The sequence below is a fragment of the Brachyhypopomus gauderio genome, chromosome 21, assembly GCF_052324685.1.
Source record: "Brachyhypopomus gauderio isolate BG-103 chromosome 21, BGAUD_0.2, whole genome shotgun sequence".
Taxonomy (NCBI): Eukaryota; Metazoa; Chordata; class Actinopteri; order Gymnotiformes; family Hypopomidae; genus Brachyhypopomus; species Brachyhypopomus gauderio.
This window is the reverse complement of record NC_135231.1, coordinates 5,148,624-5,162,680: the sequence shown is the minus strand read 5'-3', so window position 1 is coordinate 5,162,680 and position 14,057 is coordinate 5,148,624. Positions and strand designations below refer to the sequence as shown.

The following is a 14,057-nucleotide window of genomic DNA, read 5'->3' as shown; positions in this document are numbered from 1 at the left end:
CCTAAAATGACAAGACGTGCAGAAGTAAAACAGTAATGTAATAAATCTCTAAATCCCACACAATGATCTAGCCAACAGTTTTTGATTTGTGTCTAAATTAGGTTTAACTTCAACCTGGAAATCTGGACACCGCGTCTGGAACTAAAAACACCCGACTAATGTTAATGTGAAATGTCTGTTGTTGATTTAAAGTTAGTTCTGGTTCCGTGAACTGCCTCTTATCAATGTACTTTGTTTGAGCTCTCTATATATATTTCCAAATACAGAAGTAACCCTGAGAAAAAGCAAGAGTATGTTAATTATCTACCTATAATAGGTCTCTCAGGGACACCACATGATGTAGTACAAGTAATTGTCAATGAGCTTTTTGAAAATGAACCATAGGGGCACTGGACCCCATTTTCCAGATCAACAACAAATGCCTCTGAAGCCACTGTATGTTGCCCAAACAGTCTGGCCAAAGTTTCTGCTATTGCTCCAGTTCAGTGTAGTCAAAACCTACATATCACTACCTATCACCCTGGACCCATTCACTTAGTGCACAAATGGATCAGCAGATGACACTATTGCATTAACAATGCACACAACACTTCTCTCTCATACATGAGAATGCTGTTCACTGATTACAGTTCAGCATTCAATACCAAAATTTCCAACAACCTTGTCTGAAAATTCAAAGATCTATGCCTGAACTACCATCTGTGGAACTTGCATGTTGATGCTTCTTACAAGCAGACCCCATGTAGGGAGGACTGGAAACAGCAGCTCCTCTATGCTGAGCCTGAACACTGGGGAAACACAGGGATGTTTGTTTAGTTCTCTCTTGTGCTCCCTATACACACGATGCAAAATTAAATTCCAACAATGCCACCATGGTAGGCCTCATTATCACTGGCAGAGACAATCTGTAGGGAGGAGATCAGAAGAGTGTCAGGGTGGTGCAGCACACACATCTCCAGCTTAATGTCTGCAAAACACTGCAAAAAAAACCTTTAGGACACTGCAGAAAGAGAGAGGACGTGACCCTCTTTACATAGACGGAACTACTGTGGAACGAATCAGCAGCTCGAGATTCCGCAGTGTTCATGTCTGCAGTGACCTCACCTGGACCCTTCACACGTGCAAAATTGTGGTCTGCATGTCTGCACCTGTACTTCCTCCAGAGGCTAATTGAAGTTTAAGCTGCCCTCTAACATTGTCACCAGAGCACCATGGAGAGGGTTTCGCCTGGTCGCATCACATCTTGGTATCGCAGAGGCTCCATCAGCAACCACAAAGCTCTCCAGAGTGGTGAGAACAGCACAGCCGATCACCAAAAACAAACATTCGGCCCTACAGGACTTCAGTCGTACACAATGCATAAAGAAGTCTCATAAGGTCACATCACTCTGGTGACCCAGAACACAAACTGGTCTTTAATGCTGTTTCATCGACACAGTTACTGTCACCTACTCCGTGTCAGACTTCTAGATACATATTGCCTTAAATATTAAAATACAGACCACCATTTTCAGATCAACTGCACATCTTCAGTCACCAAGGCTTAATAAAGACAAATGAACATACTTTTCTCAATTGCTCATTTGTATAATTCTTGCCATAAAACTCACTGTACAGCTCACTGTAAATATACAGTGAACATCAGTACATATTGTTTTTTACAATATTGTTTTTTACAATTTAAACACTGTAAACTGCACAACTACATACAGTAAAAGCACATACGGCATAGACTCATGCAAATGCTTTGACTTCATGTGACTATGTAAAAGCTACATTCCCTGACCGGGAATCGAACCCGGGCCGCGGCGGTGAGAGCGCCGAATCCTAACCACTAGACCACCAGGGAGTGTACTAGAAAGAAAAAACAAATATTCATAAAAGTAAAAAACGAATTACAAAGCTATTTTGATTTGTTATTTGACAATACGTACCGATGAATACTTAATTTTTTAATGTAAATCTATTTTACATTTTCGACTCCCTAAAAACAAAACCATTGATGCTGGATGGCCTGCTAACCTAGCTAACTGACTGACTGACTGTCTGGTTTGATCCAGTTTTGGTCAGAGCCCTCTCGCTTAGGCGGTGACGTCAAGCCCCTATATAAAATGCCCAGCTCCGGCGTTGTTTTCAGACGGCATTGCAGTATTTTCACGGGACGTGGACGGTTACAGCCACCCAAATATTTTCAAATGGGCTCCATCGCCTAGCGTTTCCTCCCCAAAGCCTCCGACTGAGTCGCAAAGGGTGCTATAACAGCTTGAGCACGAACAGAAAGAAGGTACGTTTCACCGACGTGTCTAGCTTAGACTTGGGGGAGGGGGCCAGTGTCTCGACAAAATACTTACAGAAAAATGCTTAAAAATTGTTAAAAAAAAACAAAACGTTGTCAATATGGGATGCCTATCATTCGCGAATCAAACACAAAGGACGTAATATTTCCATTAACCTCCACATAATGGTACGAGATAAGTATACTAACGTAATTTGAGTCCAGCTACAAACCTCTCTGCATGTCCATTGCCTACAAAACATCGGAATTTGTTTGTAACGTCGAGAGAAGAAATGCGAGCAAACTGACCAGAGAGACCTATTGGTTAGCCATGTCAATAATGAACTTGATCACAAAAATAAATAGGAATATTGCTAACTAAATAAACCTATTATGAACCACTAATGTAAAAATATCTTTTTTTTACTGAACTAATTGTTCAATGTTTTTAATTTGACGGTTGAAATGAAAATATTTAATTATAACCATGAGAAACGTGAATTACGAATTCGCAATAATGTCATTTAAGTATCATTTATATATATATATATATATATATATATATATATATATATATATATATATATATATATATATATATATATATAACCAGACCTTCCATCTGCTTTGAAGGTTACCATCTTTGGCAAAGTTTGGACGTCTGGAGCATGGCAGCTATTCCAGCTAGCGGGTCTCTAGTAGCTACCCATGACTATTACCGACGTGAGTTCCACTTAAGACCACTGGAGTTACTACACCCACCATCTCCTCCAGTGGTGAGGAGTCGTCAGTGTTTGTCATCACTCGTGGTTTTCTTTCTGCTCTTTTTCAGGGCGCCTGGGCTCCACGTCAAGCAGTAGCTCGTGTGGCAGTTCGGAGTACACTGGGGAGGTTATTCCACATCACCCAGGTGAGCATTTAACATTTTGAGTCTTGTGGTCACATTCTCTGGTGGTGACCTTGTAGATTCTGTTTAAGATGCTTTGTTTCATGCTCATTTAACGCACACGTCAGCTGTACTGAGATATGGAAGGATGAACAATAGATTTTGTGTGTACGTGATCAGTTTTAGAGAGTGACATGAGGAGTAAGTGATCAGCATCTGTTGCTGGGTTTGATACTGCACCATCATTGCAGTGTTGCATTTGACTAGTTACTAAATGTCATCAAAGCACCAACTTTGATACCATTACACAAAGGCCTCAATTTGTAATGCAACATTTGCCTGCTGTTGAGTCCATCTGCATTGTGTCTTTTGTCTGTGTGTTTCAGGCCTGCCCAAGCAGGACCCGGGCCACTGGTGGTCCAGTTTCTTCTTTGGGAAGCACAACCAGTTGGGCATGGGCACCTTGACTGAGGAGGCCCAGCAGAAGTGAGTCAGCAGTCCTTCACTGTTTCTCACCGTGTCATCTATGCTATGTCAACACATTCACTGAAGTCTATGCTTGTTTCCTTGACCAACCCAAATTGGTTGTTTACAGACCGGGGTTGAGCGTGACAGACGGTCAGGTGACGTGCGTGGCCCGGGATATGGTCATGAAGAGGCAGGCCAGTGAGAGCAGTGATGGTGGGAAGTTGGAGGCTTCCTGAGTCCAGCTGGAGGGGTACCAACGCTAGGGGATGGAAATAACCCAGTTTTTTTTTTTGTTTGTTTGTTTTTTTTTTTTTTTTTTTTCCATACCTGTAGAATTTGGCTGCTTTTTAAAGTACTTTTTTATCCATCTTCATTTAAAAATTCAAATAAAATATTAATGTTTTTGTACATTTTTACATACGTGTAACATTGGTCAGTTTTAAATGTTTTTGTTACTTATTTCTGTGTATCACCGTGTATTTACAGTAACAATAAAACATTTAAGCAGCCAAACCTGTTTCCCGCCATGATCCCTTATGGAAAACACATTGATTCATCATTTGTGTGTGTGCACACACACGCATAAGAAAATATAAAGCTATTGAAAACCAGAACACTAATGATTTCTGTCTAAATGAAGGAAACGCTAATATTGGTATAGTATAATATTGCACTGTTTAGTTATCCTAAAACATGCTTGTTATAAATACACAATGGAGCTCCTGTACTGCAACTTGTGACATTACTGCACACTTACTCTAATCCTTACATTGTTTTGTGGCAGCTAGCTTGGGAAGAATGCCCTGTCTTGCAGCATGTGCTAAAAAGGTCCACTCTGCATGCGTGTTTGTGCTCCTTTGAAAATGGTCAAGTGGTCCAAACGACTGGTGCTCTGCATGAGAAGGAAGCGTGTGTGTTTATTGGTAGCTGCTTATATGAATGGAGAGCAGTACGAATGTGCTTCTCCAAACTATGTTGTATCAAGGTGCAAGTACATGGCATCAAACAGCAATGGTGAAATACTGCAACATTTATTTCATGTGACGGGGAGCACATTTTACATCAACATGAGAACCAAAGTTGGCATGGGAGGCTCTACTTTGGTGAAAGCAACGTGTTGCCTAGCACGTACATCTAATGGAGGTACAACAGGACTCCCCAGTACTAATCCAGAGGGAAATAAGCCCTAAAACAGCGTGAGCCTGATCCCATGTCCTTGTTCAGGTCACTCAAAACAGATGAGGAGGTACATAGATGGGGCTTTTTGTGGTGTGCTGATCTGTTCATTCTGCTTCTCTTCTTCCGCTCTTGGAGCAGGTCCGTGCAAAGGAGAGCTGTGATTGGTTGCTTGAGGAGCGGGGGGGGGGCAAGAATGGGAAAAGAGCCCATTCCTGTGCACACACGAGGTTGGGTGCAGGGAAATAGCCAGGAAAACCATGGAGAATGGAGGTCCACGGAGGGGACTCGTCATGGTAGAGAAACAGATGCATCCTGGTTTCGCGTATATGGACTAGTTTTCTTGTTATATACAATGGGATTCGTATTTACAGGCTGCAGCAAAATCAAGTCATCCCCACCTAAAGTGCAGATTAGTGGGATCAAGTCTTGAGACGTTGTCCTCGAGGGTGTGAGGGGGCGGAGGAAGGAGAGTGCATTCCTTCGCTTTCTGCAGTGATGTGCAACGTGATTTTAAGCCGCACGTAGGATGTTTACTTGACCGCACGGTGAGCAGGGCTTGGCCGTTGGGATGGTGATGACTTGGTGGATGGAAACCTCCAGGCCACACTCACCAGCCAGTGTGTGGACTCCTGTGTTGAGAGACCTGCAGGAGAACACAGAGAGATCCATCACTGACGATGCTCACGATCGAATTCAGAGGCTAAAGACCTTTATGTGAACACGTACCTTGGTGTGAACATGTAGCCACCCAGATGGTCGCTTGTCTCTGGGCTGGTTGTTTTAACCTATGGTATGCATGTTTAATTTTCTCTGTGGGGCTGATGCCTGCATGCAAAAAAATCGATTAGGTCTGGCAATATGTTGTGGGTCAGGGACTGTTCTTATAAGCACATGGTGACAGTTAAGTCAGACACAAGCTGTTGAATGCAGAGAGGTTGTTGAACAGTTTGCATAAATTTGCATGGCTTACAGGAAAATGTTGCACTCTGAGCTGGTCCAGAATTGACATGAGAGTTTCTTGTTATATGTGTAATGTTAAATCCCACTGCTTTGCTTTGTTTATTGTTTCAAATCAAATCAAAATTTATTTATATAGCACCTTCCAACAATGCCTTGCATTGACCAAAGTGCTTAACAAAACAAATAAAACAATATCATAAAACCATTTAAGGTAAAACTAGAAATTTACAAGTGCTTAATCAAACAAAACAAATAAAACAATATCATACAACCATTTAAAATAAAAGTAGAAGTAATTTAAAATGTCAAGAATTATACTGTTTAGAATATTTACCTTTAGCGTCCCCCATTATGAAGGCTTTTCTTAAAATAATCTTTAAATTATGCACAGCTCTCTCAGCTAGATGAAAATAACATTGATCTAAATATATCACTCCATGTTTCAATTTTTATAAATTAAAAAAATTAAAATAAATTAAAGCCATGTTAATGTTAATGTTATAATAATTATTTATTTCATATGGAAATAAAATGGAAAACAAAATAGGAATTGGTGTATAGAGGACGAGAGCAAACATGGAGGATTTTCAGGTGTGGTATTTTGCCAAAACACTGTTTCTGTTTTGTTTTTTTACTGATTATAATCTTGTGAAATGAGACAGGTCTATAGAAGGAACACTGTGTGCTATTGGTCTTGGAACGTGTCCAGTCATAAAAAAAGTTCAATTTCAGAAAAACAGTATTGTGCCACATACATGTGTCACTAGTAAAACACAGCACAGAGCTAAAAATATCACTGCACTTACTCTGGTAAAACTGTTTCCGCGCTAGCAAACAGGCCGGGGAGTTCACACTGGTCATGGTCACGTCTGTGTGTAAAATACTTAGAAAGGCAGCTTTCTTTGTGGAACCTACAAAGGCACAGAGAGAAAAGTTTAAACATTTAAACATCAACAAGCACTTATTCCTAGGATATTCCTAGGTTTTTTCATTCTAATGGTGCCACCAGGTTATGTGCATTAGCCTGGAATGAAAAATAAAACTCACATTTGGGCCTTGCAGAACAATTAGCATATATTTATAATTATATATAATTATAAAGTATATAGCCTTGATCTTGCTTTAGGAGCCTACTGATGTTAGGATGAAGTCCTACATGTAAACTCCATGAAACAGGACTGAAGTATAGTATAAATTAGCCTGCTACAAGATAAATGGCAATAGTCACTAGTAAGAAAAAATATTTTTTTTAGTGAATAGATATCAGTGGCTTGAATTGTGCTGCTTTATTTTGAAGGCATCACATGCTTGCATCCAAGGTAGTCAAAAGATAATAAAAATAAATACCAAATAATCTGCCAGTTCAATGGCACATGCTGTTTCTATCATTAAGATAGAAAAAAACACACCTATTCTTGATTTGCTTAAACTTGTAAGACCACACAGGGCAAAATCCACTGAATGGGACCCTCAGTCCTGATGCCAAAAAAAGACCAAAAAGTGTTGACACAAAATAAGCCGGTTGATACTTGTTTTATCTCCTCTTATTCCAAGTGTGTCAAACAGCTAATGAAACTCTTTCACGCAGTCTGCTGAAATGCAAGTAGCCAACTAGACTAGTACATTATTAAACCATGTTAGCTAGATATATGTGTGTTTATAAAATACTGAGCTGCTAAGATCACATGTGGGTAGGTTACTGTCTTGGTTTGGTTCTGTTAGAATGGTGAGCCCCAGTTGTACGTTACTGCTGCTCCAACCTGTTGGATTCCTGTTACATCACCTACTTCACTGCCGGAAAAGCAGGTTTTTTTTTTAATGGAGGCAGCACATCACCATGGTTAGTGCTACTCATGCTTTTAGTATGCATATCCAGTTCCCTTCCCAGCACCACCAAGTTTCTACAAGGTGTTTTTGTTTAGGTGCACATATCACATGTCATGTTCAGGAAATGAACTTTCAAAAAATGCATGAAAATACAGCCACTACCTAATTTAGGATGTTTATCATGTAAATAGAAACTGATTACTAAACAGAACCTGGTTGGTGCGAAATTTCCCTTTAAGAGAATTCCCCTGGATTCTCACAGATATGCGCTTTAGAGTAATATCCCACGTTTAACCCACCTTCAGGATATGGATCTTTTAGCTTGCCTGTTAACATGTATTGCATCTCAGATTACGGGTCAAAGAGTCTCTGTGAGACTGAGTAAGAGGCTCCATTAGAGAGACATCCTTCTATCAGCTCTCCTGTCTCATAATGTTTCTGATGGTTTCTTTGGACTGTTGGACGGTAAGTCGTTGGCAGCCCCATTTAGCTCTTCCCTCCTCTATAGGACATTTCATAATTACACAGCCACAGCACTGGCCAACTTTGGTTCATAAACGTCTCTGTCTGTCCCACACCACACACGCTCAGTACAGTTTTGTAGCAGATGTTCCTCCCCCCATTATCACCAACGGTGTTTTTATAGATAATTTGCACCTTGTTTCAACCCACTTGGAGTTTGACCTAGTTCCGCAGACTGTGCTGTTGAAACTCAGCCAGGGCATATCAGACCATCCTCTAATTATAACCGGGGAGAGCACACACTGACACTCCATGCTTGCGTACAATGTGGGTGTTCAGCAGAGGTAGATCAGTATTAGATCTGTGCAGCGGTTGGCTGTCCAGTGGCCTCAGCAAGAATACTAGATGTTATAACTGACATTCACATGTTGTGCATCCTGAAATCAGCAACCGAGTGGCTATGACTGTGTAGACAAAAGGACTTTGAGTAGGAGTTTTAAAATTTACATTAGTTTTTACATTCCATTGTTTACATGACTAGACTAGATGTTCCAGTATTAGATTTTATACAAAGGACTACAATAGCACCTGATTTATGAACACATTTATAGCCAAATGCTACATCCATAAAAATGCTTACTGACAATACAGGTCTTACACTAAGTCATCATTAAATGTTCTATATAAAATTCAAACTTACACAAAGTAGCTGATATTGTGTCCTTTTCAACTACCAAATGAATGACAACATAGTGATGGCTACTCAGAATTATCAAACCAAACCTGTGGAAATCAGAGCTGCTTTATGAGGGTAAGTGACGTCTACCAATACAAACATTAAAGAAAATTACATAAATTTCCATAAACACATAAAATTGTACATGAACACGGTCAGTTTGCTTTTTGTTGTTATGGTTCAAGATGAAGCTGGAAGTGGGAAGTTCCTCCACGTTGGATATCTTACAGTAACAAGCGACACAGGAAGTGAAAGGATGAAAATGCCTGCATATTCGGAAGGCATTCTTTCAGTAAAAGTACATTTGGAACGTTGTTTTCTTTATTTTGTTTTCTCACAGAATCCTACAGGAATGGTAGTGGGCCCAACATTGGTCAGACCTTAGAGAGTTTTCTAAGACTCAAGGAATTTTGGTTTGGGGGACTTGAATTCAATTACACCCACCCTAAAGTTTTTGATAGTGGTGGGTCCTAGGCTAGATCTTGAAGCCATAACTTCTCACATAGAAAAAATAAGTAGCCAAAAATAACCAGCAGCTTCAAGTACTACTAAAGAGTGCAGGACTAACCTTGGAGCCTCAAACACTCAGTGCCTTTACACTTAATAAACCAATAACTGAAGAAAATCAGACTTTGTCAGTAATCTGATCAATACGTTTAGATGCACTTGAGTAATCAGATAATGGGAAAACTCTAGATTGGCAATAATTGGATTTCTACTTGAAACCAGCCACTAACCTCACAGAAGAATGTGACATTCACTTCAAACTTCGTCATGTTTTTTTGTAAACTGACATAGGCTATTTCAATAATATGAAGCTTTTTTAAAGTTTATGAAGTTTTTTATAGGTAATAAAAGTGTGCAGTGCTGTCCTTCTTCCAGCTTTATTCATGCAAAGAAAGACAATTTTTAGAAGGCATTTGGTCTTGGACACAAGATCCTTCCATCCAGAAGTTAAAGAATATTCAAATTCTTTTTTTTTTCAAATTTTCTTAAGCATGTATGCCATTTCAGAGTCTTCACAAAAGGGTTTGGTAACCATGTCATGGGTGATGCATTTCATTGTGCTAGCTGCTTCTGGGACAGCTCTACTGTACCTGGTTACGACTTTTTTGAAAAATAATTTATGGAAAAATATTGGGTAATTGTTTACGTGCGCTGATAAATACAGTTAGGGAGTATCTGAGTAATAGTAGATAATTGCAGAAAACCCATTATGATTGCATCATGAAGTGGTTGGATGGTCCTGTCAGACCAGGTAGAAGTGAATGGATATAAAATGTCAGTACACCCAGATAAGAGCTAAACTCTCAAGAGGCCTAGTGAACTTTATAACTTTATATGGACCAGGGAAACAATGAGGAATGAGTTTAGATCAAAGATTCTTGTCAAAGTCTCAAATCCCTGATTCTAGTTAAATGGTGCATGATAAATTATAGTGAGTATAGAGCCACAACAAGCATCTGTGTATTCTGTACAGCTCACTTCAATCTATGCATTAAAATCAGTGCAAGCTAAAAGATCTACAATATAGCCATACCTTTATTATGTTCGGTCCATCATTCACCAAAATCTTTAGAGACAAGCAAATGTATCATTAAATAAGAAGTCCACTGCTTCCGGCATATCCTCAGGCAGAGAGTCTGGTGTAAAGGAATGTACCCACACACAAGAGTACAGGAACTTTATAGCAACCCCCTTTAGAAGAGTCTATCAGGAGCCAGACACCCCAACACTGCGAGTGATTGGCTGGTTGAGAAACAGAGGCCACACCCATCCACTGTCTTGACCTTTGGGGAGGGTCCCACCAACCTGATGGGAGGGAGTGGGTGTAAAATGGAGGCACAGCCAAGAAGAAGCTAAGCTCTAAAGTCTGCAGTTTATTTTAATGACAAGCTTGAAGCGTTGACTGGAGAAACAGTGAACACGATGTCTTTTACTCTCTTCCTGTTGAAATATGCATATTAAGGGCTGTTCATGAGGGTTAAAGTTCTAGTGGTTAATCAGCAAATCCTTAGATAATCATTTTAACTTTGCTCTAATTTCAAAGCTCATTCATAGATTTAATGAGTCAGTAATTTCAGAAGACCGAAAACAACTCTTTACCTGGGAACTGCAGCTTCTTGTACAGCTCTAACACAAAAGCTTTATGTAACCATAATCTGCTTCCAAAACCTCCACAAAACTGTGAGGTAATCAGAGTGTCTCCAGAGAACAGTAATGGAATGGCAAAGCGAGTGGAGTCATATAACTTGCTCCTGGTGAGATTCTGACAAGGAAGAGGCAGTTGGCACTGCTTCTGCTTTTATTTGACAATTCAGGGTGTGGAGTCTTCAGTGGTGAGAGGAGCCCCAAGGGTTGAGTGACTGGGCAAGGAGCAACACAGCCTCCGCCTGGCTCGCCTTTCTGGGACTGCCCCACGGACCTGAGAGACGGATGTGGTGATACAGCCAAGAGAGAGATATGGTTAATCTACGCCCTGTTCCTATATGTATTCCCTATCTACTTCTATTCCACTTCTATTTATCGATTTCTATTTATCTATTTCTCGTGTTCACTTCAACCTCTTCAGCAGGTTTTGGTCAGCTGCCCCAAAGTTGCCCCAAGCATGTGTGAAGTATTCCTTTAAATCACCTTCTGAAGGGACTAGAAGCTCCTAAATGCATGACATTGGGCTTTCCAATGATATGTCTCAGGCAGGCTACAGATATGCTTTTTTAGTACTTCAAGCTAATTTTTACTACCTCACTTCACACACACAAGTGGTGATGAGTTAGATTTATTCAGTTACATGTATCTAAACTCGGATGCATTTGTATTTTTCTATGAATCAAATGTTTCCAGTATCCTAATGAGGACTGATGAGGAAATAACATACAGGATTACTTAGAGATACAATAGATTTTTTGGTCACATTTAGAGATACAGTAGATGTGTTGGTCACATTTTGTAATACTCCCTTAATTTATTTTTGTTCTGTTAGTGACAGAACTTGTTTTGATTAAGGTTAACATGATGGAATAATATGGTTCATTAACAAAGTTCATTTCCTATGAAGATGGATGATAGATGATTTGTAAAAAGAAGTTACACTGCAGTTCTATAGGTAACTTTTTAGAGTAGCTCAGTAGCGTAAAACTCAGAAGATATTTCTCAAAATTGTATGCAGGTTAACAGTAAAAACATCAATAAAATCACTTTTGTCTGGAGTATAATTCCATATATACAGCGTACATATTCATTACGTACACACATACACACACTGCACTGACAAAGCATAGTGAATATATTGCTGTTGTTAATGCACACAAGCCGAAAACGTTGCAATATTACAATTGGAGCATGACTATTAGAGTATGAGCATGACTATTAGTATATGAGCATGACTATTAGAGTATGACCATAACTATTAGAATATGACCATGACTATTAGAGCATGACCATGACTATTAGAGCATGAGCATGACTATTAGAACATGACCATGACTATTAGAGTATGAGCATGACTATTAGAGTATGAGCATGACTATTAGAGTATGGGCATGACTATTAGAACATCACCATGACTATTAGAGTATGAGCATGACTATTAGAGCATGAGCATTACTATTAGAACATGAGCATGACTATTAGAACATGTGCATGACTATTAGAACATGTGCATGACTATTAGAGCATGACCATGACTATTAGAGCATGAACATGACTATTAGAGTATGAGCATGACTATTAGAACATGACCATGTCTATTAGAACATGAGCATGTCTATTAGCATATGAGCATGACTATTAGAGTATGTGCATGACTATTAGAGTATGTGCATGACTATTAGAACATCACCATGACTATTAGTGTATGAGCATGACTATTAGAGTATGAGCATGACTATTAGAGCATGAGCATGATTATTAGAGTATGAGCATGACTATTAGAGCATGAGCATGACTATTAGAACATGTGCATTACTATTAGAACATGAGCATGACTATTAGAACATGAGCATGACTATTAGAGCATGAGCATGACTATTAGAACATGTGCATTACTATTAGAACATGAGCATGACTATTAGAACATGAGCATGACTATTAGAGCATGAGCATGACTATTAGAACATGAGCATGACTATTAGAACATGAGCATGACTATTAGAACATGAGCATGACTATTAGAACATGAGCATGACTATTAGAACATGAGCATGACTATTAGAGTATGTGCATGACTATTAGAGTATGTGCATGACTATTAGAACATCACCATGACTATTAGTGTATGAGCATGACTATTAGAGTATGAGCATGACTATTAGAGCATGAGCATGATTATTAGAGTATGAGCATGACTATTAGAGCATGAGCATGACTATTAGAACATGTGCATTACTATTAGAACATGAGCATGACTATTAGAACATGAGCATGACTATTAGAGCATGAGCATGACTATTAGAACATGTGCATTACTATTAGAACATGAGCATGACTATTAGAACATGAGCATGACTATTAGAGCATGAGCATGACTATTAGAACATGAGCATGACTATTAGAACATGAGCATGACTATTAGAACATGAGCATGACTATTAGAACATGAGCATGACTATTAGAACATGAGCATGACTATTAGAACATGAGCATGACTATTAGAACATGAGCATGACTATTAGAACATGAGCATGACTATTAGAACATGAGCATGACTATTAGAACATGTGCATTACTATTAGAACATGAGCATGACTATTAGAACATGAGCATGACTATTAGAGCATGACCATGACTATTAGAGCATGAACATGACTATTAGAACATGAGCATGACTATTAGAACATGAGCATGACTATTAGAACATGTGCATTACTATTAGAACATGAGCATGACTATTAGAACATGAGCATGACTATTAGAGCATGAGATAGGTCAGTCAGTGCAGGTCTATTTATGTAGCCTGGCTTCCTTTCCGTGCATATACTTGCTTTAAGCAACATGAAACCTACTGTTGTCAGTACCCCAGTAAACTCCATCTCCCCCTCTGCACTTTGCTCCCCATCATCTTACTGGTGATAATGCTTGGAAACTACACATCCAGATATGATGGATTCCCAAATGCAGCATCATAGATCGCCCAGTCTCTCTCTTACATGCACACACACACACACACACACACACACACACACACACACACACACACACACACACACACACACACACACACACACACACACACAGTATGGATTATCATTGCTTGAAGTGCAAGG

The 14,057-nt window shown here is 39.4% G+C and overlaps 1 protein-coding gene, 1 long non-coding RNA gene and 1 other non-coding gene across 3 annotated transcripts; 1 reads left to right on the top strand and 2 right to left on the bottom strand.

Moving 5' to 3' along the window:
* Window positions 1-1,777: 1,777 nt before the first annotated feature.
* On the bottom strand, window positions 1,778-1,849 carry trnae-cuc (transfer RNA glutamic acid (anticodon CUC)). The gene has a single exon. It is a non-coding gene; the product is annotated as a tRNA-Glu (tRNA).
* Window positions 1,850-2,106: 257 nt separating this feature from the next.
* ppdpfb (pancreatic progenitor cell differentiation and proliferation factor b) lies at window positions 2,107-4,142 on the top strand. Its single transcript, XM_076984083.1, has 5 exons — window positions 2,107-2,284; window positions 2,909-2,998; window positions 3,108-3,185; window positions 3,548-3,647; window positions 3,757-4,142. The coding sequence occupies exons 2-5, from the start codon at window positions 2,944-2,946 to the stop codon at window positions 3,863-3,865; spliced, it is 342 nt and encodes a 113-aa protein (XP_076840198.1). The 5' UTR covers window positions 2,107-2,284; window positions 2,909-2,943; the 3' UTR covers window positions 3,866-4,142.
* Window positions 4,143-4,641: 499 nt separating this feature from the next.
* Window positions 4,642-11,058, bottom strand: LOC143484982 (uncharacterized). The gene is made up of 5 exons (XR_013122760.1): window positions 10,900-11,058; window positions 10,334-10,605; window positions 6,575-6,679; window positions 5,535-5,633; window positions 4,642-5,451 (listed from the first exon to the last, which is right to left on the bottom strand). It is a non-coding gene; the product is annotated as an uncharacterized LOC143484982 (long non-coding RNA).
* Window positions 11,059-14,057: the final 2,999 nt, after the last annotated feature.